The sequence below is a fragment of the Rhinatrema bivittatum genome, chromosome 6 (genome assembly GCF_901001135.1).
Source record: "Rhinatrema bivittatum chromosome 6, aRhiBiv1.1, whole genome shotgun sequence".
In the NCBI taxonomy this organism is placed as follows: Eukaryota; Metazoa; Chordata; class Amphibia; order Gymnophiona; family Rhinatrematidae; genus Rhinatrema; species Rhinatrema bivittatum.
Genome location: NC_042620.1, coordinates 248,866,892 through 248,890,338, shown reverse-complemented (window position 1 = coordinate 248,890,338; position 23,447 = coordinate 248,866,892). Strand labels below are relative to the sequence as shown.

The window sequence follows — 23,447 nt, the reverse complement described above, 5'->3', positions numbered from 1 at the left end:
GCTACCAAGGGAGATTGCTCTTTTTTTGGTTGAGGTAAGTTGATTTGAGTGCGTTGGTGGTGTTTTTAGGAGCACCTTATTTGCTGATCTAAGGTTTCTGCTTGGGGTATGTAGTTGTATGTAGGGGCTTAGCCAATTTTCTTGTTCTTCATACATAATTTTATGTAGGATGGATAGGACTTTATATTTAATTAATTAATTAATTAATTAAAAACTTTTCTATACCGTCGCTAAGTTATATACCATCGCAACGGTTTACAAATAGGCACATAGACTAAGGTAAGTAAATGTAGGATATCATACATTCTAACAGGTGCCAATAAAGTTCGGTTACAATTTCATAAATAAAATCATTATTTGAGTAATGTTGGTCAAGTCCAGGTTTATTATTGAGTTACTATCTCTTTGAGATATTACTTCTTAAATGTAGGATTGAGTAAATTCAATCCTGTATCTTATTGGTAGCCAACGAAAGATGATTGAACAGTCCGGACAGCTTTGGTTTTTTAGCAAAGCACGTTGTCAGGCCTGCTGATGCGGTAAAATATTAAAAAAAAAAAAAGTAGAAATACAAATAAAGCAAAAAAAGAAAAGTTTAATAAAATATAAAATAAGTACACAATTCTGATACAAATAACAAAGTGAGTGGTGATGCTTTTGACAGTTCTTTTGGCAGATCCCTTTTGTATTAGTAGCACTAGGCCTATTGGCACTCAGAAAGTCATGAATAAGCAGAATTACAATTACAATACAGTAAATCTCCCATACTTAAAACAGCACTGACAGCACTCAAACAGTAAGAATTCTACCTATGAAAAGACAATGCTGTAAATATTGCACCAGGCCAGGCCCAGATTTAGGCATAGGCAATGTAGGCCCCGCAATATTTTACTTCATCTTCAGGTGCCGTAATGGAGGTGAGGACAGAAGGGGAAGGGGATGTTAGCAAGAGGGATTTTCCCCACCCTACTCCAACCCCTTGTACATAAGAGGGGGAGGATAACACCCCCTCCCTCACTCCCTATGGGCCAGTGGCGTAGCCACGGGTGGGCCTGGGTGGGCAGGTGCCCACCCAACTTAGACCCAGGCCCACCCAACTGGCACCGGAACTGCAAGGCTGTCGCGGGATCCCATCCCCGCGACAGCGAACAAGAGAACCCACGCCTCGCGCGCCATCACGGCACACATGGGGAAGCGCTGCTGCGGCCGTATGGCCAACCGGTCTTCCTGTTCAGGGGGGGAGTGGAAGCGCCGCGCGCAGCTTCCACTTCCTCCCCCAATGCAGGAAGATCAGCTGCCTCTCCTGCTGCCACCGGCCTCCTGCTATCTTCGGGCCAAACGGCCCACCGAACTTCCTGTTTGGGGGTGGGGGAGCGGAAGCGCCGCGTGCAGCTTCCGCTTCCTCCCCCAAAGCAGGAAGATCAGCTGCCTCTCCTGCTGCCACCGGCCTCCTGCTATCTTCGGGCGTCGGGCCGATCTTCCTGCTTGGGGGGGGGGGGGGGGGGGGAGGAAGCGGACGTTGTGCGCTGCGCTTCCGCTCCCCCCCCCCCCCCCGACAGGAAGTTCGGCCCGACGCCCGAAGATAGGAGGCCTGTGGCAGCAGGAGAGGCAGCTGATCTTCCTGCTCTGGGGGAGAAAGCGGAAGCTGTGCACGTGCTTGAATGTGTATGTGTGGATGAGAATGGGAGTGTGTGTGGGTGAAAACTGGAGCCTGGGTGTGTATGTGGGTGAGAATGGAAGCTTGAATATGTGGGTGAATGGGAGCTCGAATGTGTGTATGTGTGGTTGAGAATGGGAGCCTGGGTTTGTGGGTGGGTGAGAATGGGAGCTTGAATGTGTGTATATATGGGTGAGAATGAGAACCTGGGTTTGTGTGGGTGGGTGAGAATGGAAGCTTGAATATGTGGATAAGAATGGGTGCTTGAATGTGTGTATGTGTGGGTGAGAATAGGACCTTAAATGTGTATATGTATGGATGAGAATGGGAGCTTGAATATGTGTGGGTGAGACTGGGAGCATGGGTTTGTGGGTGAGAATGGGAGTCTGGGTTTATGTGTGTGGGTGAGAATGGGTGCCTGGATGTGTGTCTGTGTGTGCATAAGAATATAAGCCTGGGGAGGGGTGAGAAAGTGAGAACTTGTATGTGTGTCTGCAGAGAATGTGAGCTTGGGGGGGGGGGGGGAGAGAGCATATGAGTGTGACAGCTTGAGTGTGTGAGAGGGAGTCTGTGAGAGAAAGCGTGTATGTGTGTGTGTGTGTGTGTGGAAGGGAAGAAGACAGTAATAGAAGAAAGACACTGAAAAGGAATTAGGAAATGAGCTATAAGGGAAAAAATGGGAAAAAGAGACCAGGACCAACTGATTAGAAAAATACAAAGATCAGACAACAAAGGTAAAAATATATATCTATATTTTGAGATGTTAGCAATTTAAATATAAGCAACACAACCGCTCTCTCAAAATTTATGGACAGGTAGGAGCCGTGTATAAAATAGTAATAATAAGAAGGCTAAAGTACCACAAATCACCGTGAATTATGTTTGTATCATTAAGTAAACCTCATACTTAGGCGTAGATGTGAATGCTATGCTGCATAATTTGGCATTATTTATCAGTAAAAAAAAGCAACTAGTAGACCTGCATGCCTACAGCCCACCCATGTTAACCTTGTGCCCACCCAAAAAATCAATTCTGGCTACACCACTGCTATGGGCACATGTTGCCTTAACCCAGCCCTTCACCAGGCTCTAACACCAATACACCTCCTATTAGGAAAACAGAACAAGCCAGGCTGCTATAGATCCCCATACAGAAACTACATGCTAGCAGAAAACCTCACCTCAGTCACACAGGCAGGACTCAGACAGGCCCTCATCAAATACAGAATAAAAAGATTCTAAAGTAAAAATAAAAATCTGCAGACAAAAACTGAACTGGAAACCACAACAAACAAATCTCTGTATATAATGCAACAATGGAAAAATAGAAACATTGCCATTCCTCAAAATACCAAACAATAAAATCAAGAAATATAAATCACTAATAGTAAAACCAATATTTTGAAAACGAATATTTCAAAATGACAAATAGAATAACATCAATACTTAAAAACTCATATTTAAAAAAAATATTCCAAACACCCAAAATATTGCAAAACAGACACATCAAATAACACCCAATGATTAAAACTAACAAGGATAAAACTCCACCAGCTCTGCATACCTGGGAACTTTGATTTCCAGTTGCCCTGAGATTGCCATGGATTAACTGGTAATGTGAGGAAAGGGGGGGGGGGAGGGGAGATTGTTGCACACAAACTTTCTGTGTGAAAGAGAGAGAATATATATATACATACACACACACACAGTATGGCTGTGGCAGTACATGTGGTCCCACTGATTTGACTTGACTTTATATGAGAGGAATCCAATGAGGTCTCCATTTTCAGAGGGATCAATTGTGTCAACTGCTTTCCCATAACATTCGGCTGACATCAGAAATGAGGATCTCTTCAGTGGTGGCTGGATCCAGCTGTTCTTGAGAGAGGTTTTCCTCTACAGCACTTCCGACCCAGCTGTCAGTAATCACAGATACTTCCATCAAGGGATAGGGGGCCCATACTGATGCCTTCCAAATACAGGAAGTCTAGGCTTGGCAGAGCAGTTCTTTCACATCAATCTTTTGGAGCTCAAAGCAATATACTATGCGTTAAAGGTATTTATTCACCTTGTGAAGGGAAAAAGGATACTGATTCATATGGAGAATCAAGTAGTGATGATCTATGTGAGCATTGCAAGCAAGGAGGCATTGGGTCTAGGACCTTATGTTGAGAATCACTCAAAATATGGCAATTGTCTATTGATCACAGAATTCATGTTTAGGCAACATATTTTCTGGGAATTGACAACTTGGTAGAGAACCATCTTAGCAGGATTTTCCAATCACACAAATGATTTCTGAATCAGCAGGTGGTAGACTGCCTGTTCGAGCTGTGGAGTGTATCAATCCTCGATCTGTTGAGAAGTTCTTTTCTGTATTTCAAGCAGATACATATTAACTCCTGACAACTTCCTGGTTGAATGAAATGCAGGTCTTTTGTCCATATTTCTTTCCCTCCAGTTAATTTCAAGAACAATTCAGAAGAACATCAGTGATCAAGTTTCCTTACCTCCTGCAACTGTCAGATGCAATTGCTGATTCAGTTGGGGATCTTGCCTTCTCTCTTTACTCAGGCTGTTCCACTCAAATCTATTGTCACTAAACCTGTGGGAATGGAGGATGAACACTCATTGATTGCTGATCTTTATTTACCTAGGGAGGTAGAAGATATCTTGATTTCTGCTAGGAAACATTCTACTAGAAAGTCATATAATTTTAAGTGGAAACCATTTTTCTCTTGGTGTCAATCAAGATCCATAGATCCATTGGCATGTCATCTGTCCGGGTACATTTGAGTAGAATAGGAGCCTACTCCCTCATGGGGGAGGTCAATCTCTAGGTCAAATCTCTGATTTGTGAAAAGATTGTAGCATGAAAACCTACTGTTATCTAAACCTCCTGTTCCATGAGATCTCTTCATTAGCCCAGCTAATGAAACCATTGTTTGAGCCTTTGAAGTCAGCAGCCTTAAAACATCTCATCTGTAAGGTGTAATTTCTGGTAGCGGTTACCTCAGCTCATAGAAGCTGATGTATTAAGACTTGTGTGCTGAATTTCAATGCACAGGTTACATTTTTATTTAACTCCCGATGCAGTAAGCTACTGCTATGCTAATGCATCAGGAGTAAAATATACGTATACCAAATCAACATGCACAGGCTGAATGCATATTTCAACTCGGGAGGGGAGGGGGTTGAACGGAAGAGTGCCTATAGCAGCACATCTTTTGCCATGCTTCAAACTTAGGCGCACATCTTGGGTTGTGCTTCCAATTAGGGGCACATCATTTACTGTGTGCCCAATTGAGGAGCACATCTTATGTTATGCTTCTAACTTAGGGGCACATCTTTTATTGTGATCCCAATTTAGGAGCATATCTTTGCTTGGTGGCTATTTGCCTGTGGTTAGTCTTAAAAACATAAGCACACTATCGAGCCACCATAGCAAAGTTTCTAATGATAAGATATTGTGCACTCAGCCAGTGCACCTCCCTGCATTGGGAGGGAATGCTTAATGCTCTCATTTTTCATTGAATTTCCATGTGAGAGTGCTGAGCTGTGCACATATTTTAAATGCACATTTTGTGCAGGTAAAACTCCTTCCTTCATCGGGAGTAATGTTGACCTGCATAAAAGGTGTGCCCAAATGTGGATAAACTGTGCATTCAGTTGAACACACTTTATTGCATCAGCCTAAGAGTGAGTTAAGTGTAGGCTCTAGTTTCTTATTCTCCTTACTTTCAGTTCTTCCATAATAGGGTATTACAGCATTAAGTTACTTCCAAAAGAAGTTTTGACTTTCCACATTAATCAGTCCATTGTTCTCCCCACACTTTTTCCACGGCCTCATGTATATAAAGGGAAAAAGGCTCTTTGTTCCTTGGCTTGCAAAAGGGGTTAGGCCAACTGTCTGAAAAAAAAACCTCATCCTCATCATCAATCCCATCAATTGTTTGTGTCCTTCACTGGGAGTACCAGTTTCCAAGAGGACTTTATCAAACTGGTTAGTGGAGTGTATTGCATACTGTTAAGCACTGGTGGAACTTCAGCTATAGAAGAAAAAAAAGGCTCGTCAGATTTGAGCCATAGCTACATTGGTGGTTCTCCTGAAGTCTCCATGGAGCAGAGAGTGTTGCATACGTGTGTGTCTGTACAGTGCTGACTATGTCTAGAAAGCACTTAAAAATGCTAGTAATAGTAATAGTCATTATATATCTATTCTTTGTGATCAAATAGATACATTTCATTATAATTAAAAACATGAATCAGGTATGAACAGTAACATAAACATATAAATCCACATATTAAAACCCCTTCCTAACCCCGTTTCTCAATGGATGATTAGCATTGGTCACCCAATAGTGTGATCCAATAGTATGCACTTCCAAATTTAAAAAGGCACAAACCCAAGCCCACCTCTAGCATAATTCCATAGAAATTGGTGCAGATAATTCTGCAACTGTTGCACAGAACATTCGCAACCAAAGTATGGGTTAGCACACAGGAAAAAAAAAAAAGATTTACATTGTCCAAATGGCAGATGCGGCACAGAGAATGGTAACATTTTCTATTATATAAGAAATTCCAATTGGTCTTCTCCTGAGGGGCAACCTCAGGAAAGTAATATTTGGAAAACCCATAGTAATAAAGATACCTACATCTTAATCCAAGCCAGACCCAAAGGCTATAGACAGAAGCATTAATGATGAAGATGCCTTCAACTATTAGATGCTGTTTGAAACAACCATGCCTTTAGCTGTTTCCAGAAACACAGATAATCACCTGTAAGGTGCAACTCTCATGAAAGCTTGTTCCATAGAAAGGGTGCAAAGCAGAAAGAAGCTTCCCTGTGAATGGTCTCCAGTTTGATTTCTCTCACTGATAGCATAGCACTATAAGTAGTTGATTTCTTACAGCCAGGCACATGCAGCCACAACTTTGTAGGATGGAACCTTCCAAGGCCTTCAAGGTCAGGTACAATATCTTAAAAACTAGCCAGTTCTGAACCAGAAGCTAATGTAGTGTTTTTAAATGCTATTATATTAAATGCATATATTGGAGACCCACATCGCAGCATGGCTTTACCCAAGGCAAGTCTTGCCTCACAAATCTGCTTCACTTTTTTGAAGGAGTTAATAAACATGTAGATAAAGGTGAACCGGTAGATGTGGTGTATATGGATTTTCAGAAGGCGTTTGACAAAGTTCCTCATGAGAGGCTTCTAGGCAAAGTAAAAAGTCATGAGATAGCTGGCAATGGCCTTTCGTGGATTAGAAACTGGCTAAAAATCCTCCTCGGCGATTTCAGCGGGACCGGACGTGCGAGGCCTGCGCAGCCGGCGCCGAGACCCACCGGGGTAAGGCCCTTAAACGCACCCTCACCCCAGCAGACCTCCGCGCCGACCACGAGGCGCTGATCCCGGCCCACCGGCTCCTCCTTCAGCCCTCCTCCGGGCCGACAGCCAATCAGAAGCCCCGCAGCGCCGCCAATCACGGCAGGGCCAGGAGCCCTTTAAACTCACCCGCGGCGACGCTAAAGCCTCCTCCTCGGCGATTTCAGCGGGACCGGACGTGCGAGGCCTGCGCAGCCGGCGCCGAGACCCACCGGGGTAAGGCCCTTAAACGCACCCTCACCCCAGCAGACCTCCGCGCCGACCACGAGGCGCTGATCCCGGCCCACCGGCTCCTCCTTCAGCCCTCCTCCGGGCCGACAGCCAATCAGAAGCCCCGCAGCGCCGCCAATCACGGCAGGGCCAGGAGCCCTTTAAACTCACCCGCGGCGACGCTAAAGCCTCCTCCTCGGCGATTTCAGCGGGACCGGACGTGCGAGGCCTGCGCAGCCGGCGCCGAGACCCACCGGGGTAAGGCCCTTAAACGCACCCTCACCCCAGCAGACCTCCGCGCCGACCACGAGGCGCTGATCCCGGCCCACCGGCTCCTCCTTCAGCCCTCCTCCGGGCCGACAGCCAATCAGAAGCCCCGCAGCGCCGCCAATCACGGCAGGGCCAGGAGCCCTTTAAACTCACCCGCGGCGACGCTAAAGCCTCCTCCTCGGCGATTTCAGCGGGACCGGACGTGCGAGGGCCTGCGCAGCCGGCGCCGAGACCCACCGGGGTAAGGCCCTTAAACGCACCCTCACCCCAGCAGACCTCCGCGCCGACCACGAGGCGCTGATCCCGGCCCACCGGCTCCTCCTTCAGCCCTCCTCCGGGCCGACAGCCAATCAGAAGCCCCGCAGCGCCGCCAATCACGGCAGGGCCAGGAGCCCTTTAAACTCACCCGCGGCGACGCTAAAGCCTCCTCCTCGGCGATTTCAGCGGGACCCGGACGTGCGAGGCCTGCGCAGCCGGCGCCGAGACCCCACCGGGGTAAGGCCCTTAAACGCACCCTCACCCCAGCAGACCTCCGCGCCGACCACGAGGCGCTGATCCCGGCCCACCGGCTCCTCCTTCAGCCCTCCTCCGGGCCGACAGCCAATCAGAAGCCCCGCAGCGCCGCCAATCACGGCAGGGCCAGGAGCCCTTTAAACTCACCCGCGGCGACGCTAAAGCCTCCTCCTCGGCGATTTCAGCGGGACCGGACGTGCGAGGCCTGCGCAGCCGGCGCCGAGACCCACCGGGGTAAGGCCCTTAAACGCACCCTCACCCCAGCAGACCTCCGCGCCGACCACGAGGCGCTGATCCCGGCCCACCGGCTCCTCCTTCAGCCCTCCTCCGGGCCGACAGCCAATCAGAAGCCCCGCAGCGCCGCCAATCACGGCAGGGCCAGGAGCCCTTTTAAACTCACGCGCGGCGACGCTAAAGCCTCCTCCTCGGCGATTTCAGCGGGACCGGACGTGCGAGGCCTGCGCAGCCGGCGCCGAGACCCACCGGGGTAAGGCCCTTAAACGCACCCTCACCCCAGCAGACCTCCGCGCCGACCACGAGGCGCTGATCCCGGCCCACCGGCTCCTCCTTCAGCCCTCCTCCGGGCCGACAGCCAATCAGAAGCCCCGCAGCGCCGCCAATCACGGCAGGGCCAGGAGCCCTTTAAACTCACCCGCGGCGACGCTAAAGCCTCCTCCTCGGCGATTTCAGCGGGACCGGACGTTGCGAGGCCTGCGCAGCCGGCGCCGAGACCCCACCGGGGTAAGGCCCTTAAACGCACCCTCACCCCAGCAGACCTCCGCGCCGACCACGAGGCGCTGATCCCGGCCCACCGGCTCCCTCCTTCAGCCCTCCTCCGGGCCGACAGCCAATCAGAAGCCCCCGCAGCGCCGCCAATCACGGCAGGGCCAGGAGCCCTTTAAACTCACCCGCGGCGACGCTAAAGCCTCCTCCTCGGCGATTTCAGCGGGACCCGGACGTGCGAGGCCTGCGCAGCCGGCGCCGAGACCCACCGGGGTAAGGCCCTTAAACGCACCCTCACCCCAGCAGACCTCCGCGCCGACCACGAGGCGCTGATCCCGGCCCACCGGCTCCTCCTTCAGCCCTCCTCCGGGCCGACAGCCAATCAGAAGCCCCGCAGCGCCGCCAATCACGGCAGGGCCAGGAGCCCTTTAAACTCACCCGCGGCGACGCTAAAGCCTCCTCCTCGGCGATTTCAGCGGGACCGGACGTGCGAGGCCTGCGCAGCCGGCGCCGAGACCCACCGGGGTAAGGCCCTTAAACGCACCCTCACCCCAGCAGACCTCCGCGCCGACCACGAGGCGCTGATCCCGGCCCCCACCGGCTCCTCCTTCAGCCCTCCTCCGGGCCGACAGCCAATCAGAAGCCCCGCAGCGCCGCCAATCACGGCAGGGCCAGGAACCCTTTAAATCATCCACAGCGCCTAGGCGTCGCACGCCTTGCGTCGCACGCCGAAGGAGCATGACAAAGGGGCTGGCCCCTTTGTGAGCCCCTTCGTGCAGACCCGAGGGAAGACCACCACAGACCGCTCAGGGCAACAGTAACCACACAACTAAGGTCGGACCATCTGTGCATATCAGCCGAACAACCGCAGTAAGTACTGAGCAACGCCAAAATACAATCTACCACACCTACAAATCCTCCTCTCTCAATCAAAGATATATCTCACTAACTCAGAGTCTTCTTATCTGAATGCACACTCCAGGCTCAAAAACTAACCACCTCTAAATCCAACAGCTCACACCACCAAAGCAATCCCTGCCTCAACCCCCTCACAAAACCAAACATGGCAGGTTCACCAATCCCAATCATCCACAATGTCAAGAGATCATCTGCAAAAAATCAAGCCTTACCTCACCCCTTACAAAAAAGATTCATTCCTATCATCATCTCGCCTCTAAACCAACTACTAGGCCTCTCACTTTTTACCCTATCGCTGCTAAATGCACAGTCTTTGACTAAGAAAACTCACCTTCTACATGACTACCTTCAGGAAACAAACACCGACCTATTTGCAATTACAGAAACCTGGTTAAAACCAGAAGACATCACTACAATCAACCAACTCCCCACCCAAACTTACAATATATTCTCTATCCCTAGACTCAAAAAAAGAGGAGGTGGTCTTCTTCTTGCAGCAAAAAAAACACTGGGAATGTCGCTACAAACCTCAATATCCTCACACTCTCTAGAATTCGCAGTTTTCAGATCTTCTCACCTTCAAATCGGGCTAATTTACGCCACCCCAGGATTCCTCGAAACAGACCCTTCACCTTTGATTGAAAATATAGTAAAACACATCAACTCCAACATTCCAGCGATCATCCTGGGGGATTTCAATCTCCATGTAGATGTATCCCCCCTCTCTTCTAGTTGTGAAACCTTCCTAAACACACTAAACTTCATGGGTTTCAAACAAATAATTAAAGAACCCACCCACAAAGCAGGTCACACGCTGGACCTCATTTTCATTAACCAGGAAATTACCCATTCCTCTAACCCTACATGCATTCCAGTTCCTTGGTCAGACCATATGCTGATCAACACCATACTAAAGATAAACCTACCTACAACCCCAGGAAGGCAGAATAACTCAATCCAATTCAAGAAAATGTGCAGCCAAGAAACACTCAGCAATTGCCTATCAGGTGAATTCAACCAACTAGACCTTACAAACGTGGAATCAGCCATCACGTCCTGGAACAACATTACCAAAAAAGTGGCCGATACCACATGCCCAACTATCACCAAAGCTCATCAAGCAAACAAGGACAATAGAAAACCTTGGTACACACCAAATCTAAAATCCTTAAAACAAGAGCTCAGAAAAAAAGAACAACACTGGCGGAAAAACCCTACATCTACCAACATCACAGCATTCAAGTCCACGATGCACCTATACAGAATTTCCATTCTCCAGCAAAAAGAAACTTTTACTCGCAAAAAATTCACCACTTCATCTTCGACCCCAGGGCGCTTTTTTCTTTGGTATCATCACTCACTAAACCCGCTTTGACATCTATACCAGATGATAAAGCAGCAAGCAAAGCAGAAGAACTGGCTACCTACTTTAAAAATAAGATCCCAAAACTCCTAACTCAGTCCAAGAATAATATCAACACTTCACCAGTTACACCTCGAGCTGCTGTCCCATCACAAAAGGTTAGCCTTAGGGAATTCGAACCGACCTCATCCTTAGAGATTGAAAATATCTTAAAAAAGCTCAAACCTTCTTCACACCCTCAGGACTCCATACCCACCAATCTACTCATCGCCTGCGCTAAAACCATCTCCAAACCCATTGCACAAATCATCAACTGCTCCTTCTCCCAAGGGCTAGTACCTGATCCACTAAAAATGGCAATCGTAAAACCACTACTAAAAAAATCTAGTCTTTCTCCAGAAAACCCATCCAATTTTCGCCCAATTGCAAATCTACCTTTCATCGCAAAAATCATGGAACGTGTTGTAAACAAACAACTAACTGAATACCTAAACGATAACAACATTTTGTCTCCAGCTCAGTTCGGTTTCCGCCAATCACGAAGCACGGAAACTCTACTTATCTCACTAACGGACTCCATATTACTAAACCTGGAAAACCGACACCCTTGTCTTCTCATCCTACTTGATCTCTCGGCGGCATTTGACACGGTCAATCATAACACATTAATAGATCGTCTGTCAGACATAGGCATCAGAGATGAGGCCCTCAAATGGTGCAAATCATTCTTACAGAACAGACAGTACAAGGTCAAGGTCAACAAGGAAGTTTCGCAACCAGTCACCTGCACCTTAGGAGTCCCTCAAGGCTCGTCACTTTCTCCAACCTTATTCAATATATACCTTCTACCACTCTGCCAGCTCCTCATTAATCTAAATCTCATACACTACTTATACGCAGACGATGTGCAGATAATGATTCCTATCACTGAATCTCTCCAAAAAACCCTGGACTTCTGGAACTCTTGCCAACTAGCCATCAACAACTTGCTCACGAGCCTCAATCTGATTCTAAATCAAAGCAAAACAGAATACCTACTCATCTCCCAAGACGGAACCCCACACACATCCCAGTACCATCTTGTCTTCTCAATTAACAATGTCCACACAAGTCAGAAATCTAGGGGTTATCCTTGATAATCAAATGAATTACAGATCTCTCATAAATAATATCGTAAAGGATGGATTCTTCAAATTACAAGTTTTGAAAAGGTTGAGACCTCTCCTCCATTTCCAAGATTTCCGTTTAGTGCTGCAAGCTATCATTCTCACGAAAATAGATTATTGCAACTCGCTTCTACTAGGCCTCCCCGCTAACGCCATAAAACCCCTACAGATGCTGCAAAACGCAGCAGCAAGGATCTTAACCAAGTCCAATAAAAGAGACCACATATCACCTATTTTGAAAACCCTACACTGGCTACCCGTGAAATTCAGAATACTATTCAAAGTGCTCTCATTAACCCACAAGGCTCTACACAACTTGGCACCACTCGAGCTCAAAATCCCTCTCCGATTCCACACCTCCTCCAGACCAGTAAGACAAGCCTATAAAAACAACCTACATACACTACCGATGAAGTCAGCATTAAGCAAAAGAGCCTTCTCTACAGCGGGCCCCAAAATCTGGAACTCTCTCCCACCAGAACTCAGAGCAGTGCAATGCTCATCTACATTTAAAAAAAGACTCAAGACTTGGTTGTTCAACCAAGCTTTCCCATAACAGCTTCCTGTGGAACATCTCGGCCAATGATTACCCACCTGAGAGCTATTTAGATCATCTATAGAACTCACTTAATCTATGGCAGTCGAAGACATAACCTAGTCTTATAATTAGCAACTGTTTATTTAACTTAGGCCTCCCCTTATAATTAGCAACTGTTTATTTAACCTACATTAGGCACTGTATCTTTTACTTATACCTATATTAGGCAATGTATCTTTACTGGTTAACCCCATATTTACTTATCCAAGTTATATCGACCTGTTCTTTGTAAGACATTTACTTGTCAATGTTATTGTTCTGTTAAAATGTAAACCGAATTGATCAGTAATTCTGTTATTGGAAAGTCGGTATATAAAAATGCTAAATAAATAAATAAATAAAAGACAGGAAACAGAGTAGGATTAAATGGACAATTTTCTCAGTGGAAGGGAGTGGGCAGTGGAGTGCCTCAGGGATCTGTATTGGGACCCATACTTTCAATATATTTATAAATGATCTGGAAAGAAATACGACAAGTGAGGTAATCAATTTGCAGATGATACAAAATTGTTCAGAGTAGTTAAATCACAAGCAGATGGTGATAAATTGCAGGAAGACTTTCTGAGACTGGAAAATTGGGCATCCAAATGGCAGATGAAATTTAATGTGGATAAGTGCAAGGTGATGCATATAGGGAAAAATAACCCATGCTATAGTTACACAATGTTAGGTTCCATATTAGCTGCTACCACCCAAGAAAGAGATCTAGGCGTCATAGTGGATAACACATTGAAATCATCGGTTCAGTATACTGCGGCAGTCAAAAAAGCAAACAGAATGTTAGGAATTATTAGAAAGGGAAAGGTGAATAAAATGTAAAATGTCATAATGCCTCTGTATCGCTCCATGGAGAGACCGCACCTTGAATACTGTATATAATTCTGGTCGCCGCATCTCAAAAAAGATATAGTTGCGATGGAGAAGATACAGAGAAGGGCGACTAAAATGATAAAGGCAATGGAACAGCTCCCCTATGAGGAAAGACTAAAGAGGTTAGGTTTCAGCCTGGAGAAGAGACGGCTGAGGGGGGATATGATAGAGGTGTTTAAAAAAAAGAGGTCTAGAATGGGTTAATGTGAATCAGTTATTTACTCTTTCGGATAATAGAAAGACTAGGGGGCACTCCATGAAGTTAGCATGTGGCACATTTAAAACTAATCGGAGAAAGTTCTTTTTCACTCAACGCACAATTAAACTCTGGAATTTGTTGCCAGAGGATGTGGTTAGTGTAGTTAGAGTAGCTGTGTTTAAAAAAGGATTGGATAAGTTATTGGAGGAGAAATCCATTACCTGCTATTAATTAAGTTGACTTAGAAAATAGCCACTGCTAATACTAGCAACAGTAGCATGGGATAGACTTAGTTTTTGGGTACTTGCCAAGTTCTTGTGACCTGGATTGGCCACTGTTGGAAACAGGATGCTGGGCTTGATGGACCCTTGGTCTGACCCAGTATGGCATGTTCTTATGGTATGCAAAGCTATCTCATGCATATTCATTGTGGATATCCTGAAAACTAGACTAGTTAGGTGTGCCGCTAAGAGAGGATTGGGAAACCCTGTATAATAAACAAAATCAGAAGGATATCAGTTTATTCTTACTGCTCCTGAGTGAACAGAGGGCGGGTTTCTGGAACTGAATCCTCAATTAAACCCAATCCCTGAATCATGAGTCAGATTGGTCTGACCCAGTATGGCATGTTCTTATGGTCTGACCCAGTATGGCATGTTCTTATGGTATGCAAAGCTATCTCATGCATATTCATTGTGGATATCCTGAAAACTCGACTAGTTAGGTGTGCCGCTAAGAGAGGATTGGGAAACCCTGTATAATAAACAAAATCAGAAGGATATCAGTTTATTCTTACTGCTCCTGAGTGAACAGAGGGCGGGTTTCTGGAACTGAATCCTCAATTAAACCCAATCCCTGAATCATGAGTCAGAAGAGAAGACAGTTGTTAAATATTGGACAAATGTGTAGTATAATGTACATAAAATATCAATATTTTATTTTATTTATTTATTTATTTATTTTTAACTTTTATATACCGACATTCTTGCATTAAATGCAAATCATGCCGGTTTACAGTGAAACAGAAAAAGCAGGAAAAAATGCCTTAGTCTAATACAATGAAACAGCTTAGTTAACAAAGGAAACATAAAAATAAATTTTTACATATACAAAAATATGTAAAACATTCTTCTTTCTGTCTCTATTAGGGATGTACAGGGAAATAAAATTGTTTTCGTTTATTTGATTTGTTTTTGGGAGGTTTTCTTTCATGAATTTCAGTTCATGGATTGCTTGATTTCATTTCATTCGTGTCAAAAATAACGAATCAAGCCATTAAAAAAAAGGCCAATAATTGAAAACTAGGTCTCCCTCTCACCTCCCGGCCACTACTTCCCTGATCTGAAAGAGATCCACTGTGGCGATAAAGTCAAAGCCTTGGACTTATGTAGGCTGAGTCTCGATGCCTGGGCATCTGCCTAGGCAGGACCCAATTCCAGGCTGATGCCAGGATCTTGGCCTAGACCCAGGCTGGGTCCTGATGATGGGGCCTTGGCCTGCACCCAGGCACGACACCACGACCTGACCCAGAGGCCTTGACCCGATGCTGGGGCCTCGGCCAGGAGAACAGGTCCCAATGCCTGGCCCTCCGCCCAGGGTCAAGCCTTAGGCCTCAGTGTCCAGGCCTGGGAGCTCCGCAGTTTATGGTTTTCCTTCTTTGGCTCTTCAATGCCAAATGACGGGCATCTGCTGGGTCATGCCGGAGTTAACTCCAGCGTTTTCACCCCAGTGGACGGTGCCATTTTGATGTAAGGCAATGCCACATGATGTCGTATGGCTGGGCTCAGGCTCTGGCCTGGGCTGAGGCCCCAGCATCAGGGCCTGCCTTTGACGGATATCCAACGAATCAGGTAAGTTATGGGGGTCTTTTGTTATGGGGTCGTGCCCAAGGCCCCGGCATTGGCCCATGCCTCTGCTGAGACCCTGGCATCGTGCTCAGGCCAAAGCAGGGTCCACATCCTATGCCCTAGGCGAGGCTCCACCTTCGGGCCTAGACCTAGGCCCAATGTATTTGTTTAAAACCAACCAAACGAATAATGTTCATTTCCTTTAGGGGGCCCCTGATTCAGTTTGGGGCCCCCCAAATGAAACAAATTAGCCTTATTTGTCATGTTTTGCATTTTCGCTTTAAATGAATGCGCATCCCTAGTCTCTAGCTCTATCTCCTTTCTTCCTTTGCCACTTCTTTCCTCACCCCCTTTCATCTCCACCCTGACCTCTGTGTCGGTCTCCTTTCCCACAGGAGGTGCTGGTGCCTATGGAGGTCAGTCCATCCTGCCTCTTGCTGCCGGCCTCGATAGTGGAGCCAAAACAGGAAAATATGGTAATTATTTTTCCATACTGTGCTGAATATGGTTACAGATACAGATGTGCTGCACTCTGCAGAATCTTGACCATCTAACCCTTGTGTTTTAGATGCAGGTCAACTTCCATACAGCGCACAGCCCGTTGTTCCCGTTGGACTGGGAGAAGATTACTCTGCTGGGACAAATGGTATTTGAGGGGAAGGGAGGGACCCTGCTCATCTTTCTAGTTACAGATAAAACAGGAGGAAAGACCCCTGTTCTTTGTTCTTGTCACTAGCTTTCTGTCATGTACAGGATATTTGAGATCATGTGTGCAGTTTTCAAGTCTCAGTATGATAAAGGACCAAGTTGTATAGGTGAAAGAATTTGATGTTACTACCGTAATCAGCATCTGACATCTTCCTAAGGGTTTTACTTGCTTCTCCCTCTTTGAAAGAGATACAATTGACATCCACCTGAGAATGTGCTTTTTAGTGTATTGCTTCTCATATTTGGAATTGATTGCCTTTGGAAGCGCAGGGTCACAGGATTATCTTGGGTTCTTTAAATGATGAGGACTTGGCTATACTAAAAGACCCTTTTCCATACAAGATTGTTTTGATACCTATCTGGGTGATTTCTTCTGATGGATTTTTCTGACTGTGTGTGACTTCAGTCTCTGAGGGGATTTATAATTCTATGAGATGGGATTTCAGCTCTTATAATATCATATTGCCTATTGTCTTTAAGTTGTTTTTGACTCTGTTCCTTGCTTGGAGGTTAGCAAATGATTGAGCAAATTATAAATCGAACGAATGAATGACTGGAAGACATATATGGGAAGTGAGGGTTGTTAGAGGTGAGCTTCCAAATCTTGAGCAAAAAGAAGTGAAAGTAGATTGGTGGCAGTAGTGGGAAAAGAACCAGGATATGAGGGGAGTCACAGCTTTGTGCTTTCGACATTAGGACATTGAATATAATATGGGTGGTAGTGCTGGGATTGGAACCCATGTCAGCAGGTATACAGTTCTGTGATCTCAGCATTAAGTTAATGCACAGTGAGATTTAATGTAGAGGAAGGATTGGAAGAGGGGAGGTAATGAACCTGAGAATGCAGCAGAAAGACTGAAGTATTGAAGGTGGATAAGGTGAAATATAAAGATTTTAGAAAAGAAGAGGTGAGCTGTTTTAGCAATGTGACTTATACCATTCCTCAGACCTCCCCTTTTCTCCATCTAGGTGTCAGACAACCTTCATACCCTGCTCAAGCTGCTGGATATGGCGTGGACCCAGCAGCTGCTGTATATGGTAATTATGGACTGCCAGGACGCAGCTGGACTGATGCACTACACATGACAGGAGATGCTCCTGCCTTCCTTGTTCTCTATTTATTTTTGGGTTAACTTCTCTTTCAACAAAGCCAGGCTGCCCTTAGACTCTGAGGTCCATATTCAGCTGCTATCTGGCTGAACAAGATAGCCAGTAAACATATCCGGCTAACCTGTCTCGTATATTCGGTGGAACGGCCACACCACTGAATAATCCTGGGTTTTTAACAGCCAGATAAGTGTATCTGGCTAACTATAGACCTCAGGTGGAAGGGAGGGGAAACCTATTAGGGTTTTCTTAGCCTATTACGGTTTTCTTAACCTCACTTTTCCACATAACCGGCTATATTCTTTTGAATACATTCCCGGATAACTTTAGACCTGCTCTCGAGCACATCTACAGTTAGGCAAAAAACTCATCCAGCTAACTCCTAATAATAGAGTTGGCCAGTCAAGTTATTCGCCTAACTCTGCCTCACCCTGAATGCCTCCAACTCGCCCCTTTCTTATATGACTAAATCTTAAGCTGCATAAAGACTTATCCAGCTAACGTTTAGATGGATAAGAAAAGGGAATATTCAGAAATAGACATTTAGATTAATTTACAAGTTAGTCATCTAAATGGCTTTGGATACTGACCCCCATATTATAGAACTGGGTTTTAACAGTGTAAGAAAGTGCTGTGTTACAAGTAGACTGAGCAGATGCCTTTGGGTGCTATCTGTGTGTGAGACTGCCTCAATGACTCCCAGTTCGCATCAGTTTGTATAGTGCTAAAAGTGGACAATATAATTTGATAAGTACAGAATAAGAGGCATGGCTTCTTATTACAGACTCTTACTTATAGATGCCAGACAGTTTCCACATAGTGCATAGTCTGAAAGTTCAGTTGGATATGGTGTGGACCCGACAGCTATCAAATAAATATAGTAAGCAACTGCATATCCAGGTCTGTTCATCTGTGCATCCAACAGGCTGATTACAAATTCTGTTCAGTGTAGGATTACCTTATCAATGTATTGTACACCCTCTGGGGTTCCAATCAAGGAATTGCATTTTCCCTCAGTTATCCTGGTTACTGCATGGCCCTTGCCCTGGGAATTCCTTATCACTTTGTGGCACTGCCCCGGGATCCCATCATTGAGCTGTAGTAGTTCTTTATTCTCTTGCCACTACATGATACTTACTCTGTTGCCCTCTTACTCTGTGGTACTGATTTTGGGATCCCCCTTGTCAATGTCTGGTGCTGTTCCTGGGTTTCTCCATTAACATCTGACATTTTAACTGGGTTCTGCAGTGCCTGTGTGGTACTTCCCTTGGGATCTCCCCAGTCACTGCATGATATCACTCCTAGGTTCCCCAGTATTGTATGTTATGTCCCCTAAGAACTCTCTGGTTTATTTCAGACAGCTGTAAGGCCTTGGTTTTCAAGTGTTTGAGCAGTAAGAGCTTTTGCTTTTGAGATGAATTTTAAAAGATTTGCTCACATTTAAAGGCCAATATACGTATCTGGGCAGATCGCAAGCAACTCTTATTTGAAAATGGCCCAATTACATGAATATATGTGCTTGCACAAGCATCAACCATGCAGAAAAAAGGGGTGGAGTTAGGGCATGTCAGGGGCATTCCAGGGCAGGGCCAGCAGTCACATGCATAAATTCAGATTTTAAATCCCATGCCCATGATGCATGTCAGGCTATTATCCATGCTTATTTATTTCTGCTCTCGATGAGGTTTAAGTCTGAAGAAAACTAATTTTAAGACTAAAATAACTGGGTGAGAGGTCTGGATACACTCGGGGGAGTGCAGGCTGAAAAACCAGAGGTGTCTGGATGACCCAGAGAGATGGGCCAACTGGTGGACTAATTGGTCAAACTGTCTATTTCCTTCACACGCTTGTTTTAAAATCTGCTTAGCTACATGCGTTAAAGCCGATAAATTCCTATGGAAGATATGCAATTAATGTTTGCTTGCTTAATTTCTTAAAATGTACTTCGCTTATCTCCTTAGGACTGACTCTGCCAGCTTTAATGCATGTATGTAAGCGGATTTTAAAACATGTTCACACAAGGGACATTCCCAGTTTTTCCAATTAGTCCACCAGTTTGCCCAGTCAATCTCGAGGTCATCGAGACCCCTCTGGTTCTTCATCCTGCACACCCCCAGTTGATCTGACCCCTCACCCTGTCCTATAAGCTCTAAAACACGAGATCTACAGACTTGCTCCTCATCAGGAGCAGCAGTAAATATGCATAGCTAACAAGCCACTGCAGGCTGTGGCCTCTGGTTTTAAAATAGTTAATCACTTAAATATTGGCCCCCCACCCTGGAATGCCCATTCCCTGCCCCTTTCCTACCCCACTATTTTTTGCTTGCGTATGCGAATATACGACCATGATTTGCGGCTTTTAAAATCCACATTGCTAACACATGGCCCACATATGCATGTATATGGGCATTTTAGCACAAACAATGCTTATTTAAAATACACCATTGGGTTGATTTTAAAGTTTGTGTGCAATTGCACAGATGATTTAAAATTGCTGTGTATGTGCACTCGTTTTAAAGTTACGGTCCCTATGTAACCCCCTTTCTGTCGGGGGGGGGGGGGGGGTCACCTTCGGCGGTTGGAGGGATGGTAAGCAACCCTTCAGCCCCATAACAGATCAAAACACACACCAGAGTTCAAACATTTGGGGACAAATGAAAGCTAAGAGGTCCAAGAGGAAACTTGCCCTTCAGTCCAAAACAAACACAAAACAGGTCCACACTCAATGATTATTCCAAAAGATGACAAAATATTTTACCAGGTTGAAAAAGATTCAGAATTCCAGTGTGAGAAAAATAAAATGGCTAACTCGGCAAATACAGTCCCAACAGAGAGAGAGAGAAAAAAAAAGACAATAACAGCAGGCAAAACTTAGAGGGATTGATATTCAGCTACTGAATGACTTGATGAATTAGCTGGATACTCTTATCAAGCTAACTTAACAGGGATATTCAGCAGTGCGGCAATGCCACTGAATATACCCATTATCTTAAAATTAGCCAGATAAGTATATCCAGCTAACCTTAGGACAGCCCTATGGCACAACTAGAGTAAGCCGGATAAGTTAACAGGCCAACTCCGAATATCAGAGTTAGGTGTTCCGGGGAGGAGCGGAGTTAGCTGGATACGTTAACCAACTATCACCTGCCCCAGGAATGCCCCTTACTTATCCAGTCAAAATGTAGCCGGATAATTGGTTATCAGGCTAGAATTTAGCCAAATAAGTCATTAAATATCGCAGCTAAGCCATTTAGATGGATACATTTTCAGTTATCCATCTAAAAGGCTTTTGAATATCGGCCTTGAAGTCTCTAAACAGCTTGAGCTCTTTAGAATTATACTTCAAATCAGTCCACTCTGTTGATGAACAATAAGAAGAAAGATTAATACATTTTTTATCTCACTCGTAAAATAAAATCTTTTAATTTATGGAAGCCAATTCCTTAATAATTACTTTCCTTCTCCTTTAATTTAGTCAGATTGAAGAAACCATAATCCTTCTTCCAGTTTATATCAATCTTCTTCCCACTGTGGAATGGTTAGAACTTATTTGCAAAATACAAAGCAGAGCACAGCAAGTCCTAATTCTCATACCTCTCCTTCAGTCTTCTTAAATATCTTAGATGTCCTTCTGAAAGCACTACATTAGCACTTTCCTTTCAAGTACAGCACATGAGTCAGAAAAAAAATAACTCTTGAACAATACGTTCAACTCCTTCCCTCTAGCAATGGACAAGGATCCATTCCATTCTGATGAATTCTACTCCTCAGGATATTCTTAGGTGAAAGCAACTTTTCTTCCCAAAAGATTGGAAACTGAGTCCCAAAAAGGAACAAAAATAGATTCTGACTCAAAAGGGGAATAAACAAAATAAGAAACAGGAAGGGTGACAAAAACTTCCTTACATTCCAAAATGAGAAGATAGCCGATGAGTTAAAACAGTTCAAATGTGGAATTTGTCTGCAGTGGGTCACTGACTGATCTATCCGCTGGAGGTGAGATAGAAAGCAGCAGAATCTTCCCTACCCCTTGACCTAACTTTACACAGGGACTCCTCAAATCCTCTGTGAAGGGGTACCAAGGGACGAGAAGGTTTAAAAAAATGGAGCAAAAGAGTAAATAATCCAAAAATAGATCAAACAAAAGATTGATTCCACAAGAGGGCAACTCAGGGGAATCATCTGACCTAATTTAGCAAAAGTAATTAATAGGAGGCAGAGATATCCTGCCTTTTGAAAGATTAACCAAAAATCCACAAAGCAAATCCACACCCTAAGATGGTGGTAAGGTTTTATATAGTACTAGAGCCCGCCATCTGCAGCTTCCACTTGGGGGAGTCAAACCCAAACTTCTTTTCACTAAATGTCTCTGAATCTGTCTCAGCTAGTTAGTATATTTTTTCTGGTAAGGAAACCAGAGGTTCCTTACAGTTATATCTAAACTTGACTGTGAAGTTGACTTTTTCTCGTTCAATTGTGATTCCTGTGCCCATAGGTGAGAATGGTCAGTTCCCATATGGTGTGCTTCCAGCTAGTCTTGGGACACAGGGAAAAGCCAGCAAATATGGTGAGAGCATGGAGTGCAACTCTATCTGGGGAATAGTCTTCTATGATCTCTCTCCCAGTCCCTCTCTTTGGCCCGGATTTATCAAAATGCAATAAATATCGCATGTGATAGAAAAAGGGGCATGTTTTATGGTAATAGGTAGTTTATTACAATTTGTGCTAATACTGCAAATTGTGATAATGTTTTTGCATGTTGAGATAAGTGCCAGAATAGTGGTATTTCCTACATATAACCACTGGGGGGGGGGGGGGGGAACCATGTTTACTATGAGATAGAGAGACTAGCCATAATGCCCTCACACTAGACAGGTATTTATATCTCTATGGGAGGCCCACTGAAGAATATGCTTGATCAGACAACCAATATTGAGAAGGAAAATACCCAGACGCCTCTGCTGTTCTGTGGCCTGTCAGAGCTGAATGAACTCTGAGTGACTTGAGCATGACTTGCAAATGTCTCTGAGCAGGTAGACATACTGGCACCAACAAGGGAGGCCTATTCAATGGCAATGTTTAACTCATACTACAAGGAAGCTTGGTTCTCACGACAAGCTTGTGTCTCATAGATGACTATCTCAACTGCAGGAGCCAGGTGAACGAAGACAGCTTTAATTAAAGTTCTTGCACCAGCAACAGAATTCAGGCCTACTGTCTATTCAGAACACAGACCTACTACCTGTTTACACAACACAGAAGATCAAAGGAAGATCAGAAGAAACCAACAGCGAGAGCTTCAGGCACTATTCTGTTGAACCCTCACTGGACAAGATCATCTACAGGACAGAAGGAGTATCTGGAAAGTGATGGCAAATGAGCTAAACCTGAAAAACCTGTCAGGGCAGTTCAGGGATAGGTTGCCATGTGAACAGCATGATATGTCTCTGTAAATGAATCTTTGGGCAGTCACGTAATTCTAGAAGGTTCGGCAATACTGTATGTTTAACTATAAAAGAAGGTTCACTTCATGTAGTAGATGAGATGCTGGTGATTTTGAAAGACAAAGGGCACCCAGTATGCAGCATCTCCCAGGAACACTTATAATAACAAATAAAATTTACGTTATACCTTTTACTGAGTCTAAGTGTTCTTGTTGCCCTGGCCCTGAGTACAGAAATTATGTACACCACCTAGTAACTTGAGGTGAGGTTTAGGAATTAGTGTAGGGGTTAGGGGCCACTTTGACATGCAGAGTGAGATGTACGAACAGAACAGTGCTCTCTTGTGAAGATTTGATGACCTTCGGAATGAGGAAACTCACTCAAAGATGAGATTTGTGCAATGTTCTCTCAACCTAGCTTGATGTTACCCAGGTAGAGAGTCCATCAAGCTGGTGCTCCAGG

The 23,447-nt window shown here is 45.0% G+C and overlaps 1 protein-coding gene across 7 annotated transcripts in view; it reads left to right on the top strand.

Moving 5' to 3' along the window:
* The window catches only part of LOC115094073 (elastin-like), a 122,466-nt gene that overhangs the window by 81,570 nt on the left and 17,449 nt on the right, over positions 1 to 23,447 (top strand). For 6 of the 7 annotated variants that reach the window (XM_029606749.1, XM_029606754.1, XM_029606750.1 and 3 more), the window contains 4 exons: positions 16,122 to 16,202; positions 16,295 to 16,372; positions 17,404 to 17,472; positions 22,037 to 22,108. In XM_029606749.1, coding sequence (XP_029462609.1) covers positions 16,122 to 16,202; positions 16,295 to 16,372; positions 17,404 to 17,472; positions 22,037 to 22,108 — 300 coding nt within the window. Of the gene's footprint in view, positions 1 to 16,121; positions 16,203 to 16,294; positions 16,373 to 17,403; positions 17,473 to 22,036; positions 22,109 to 22,673; positions 22,917 to 23,447 lie in introns of those variants that run through there. The other variant, XM_029606755.1, reaches the window with a different exon arrangement.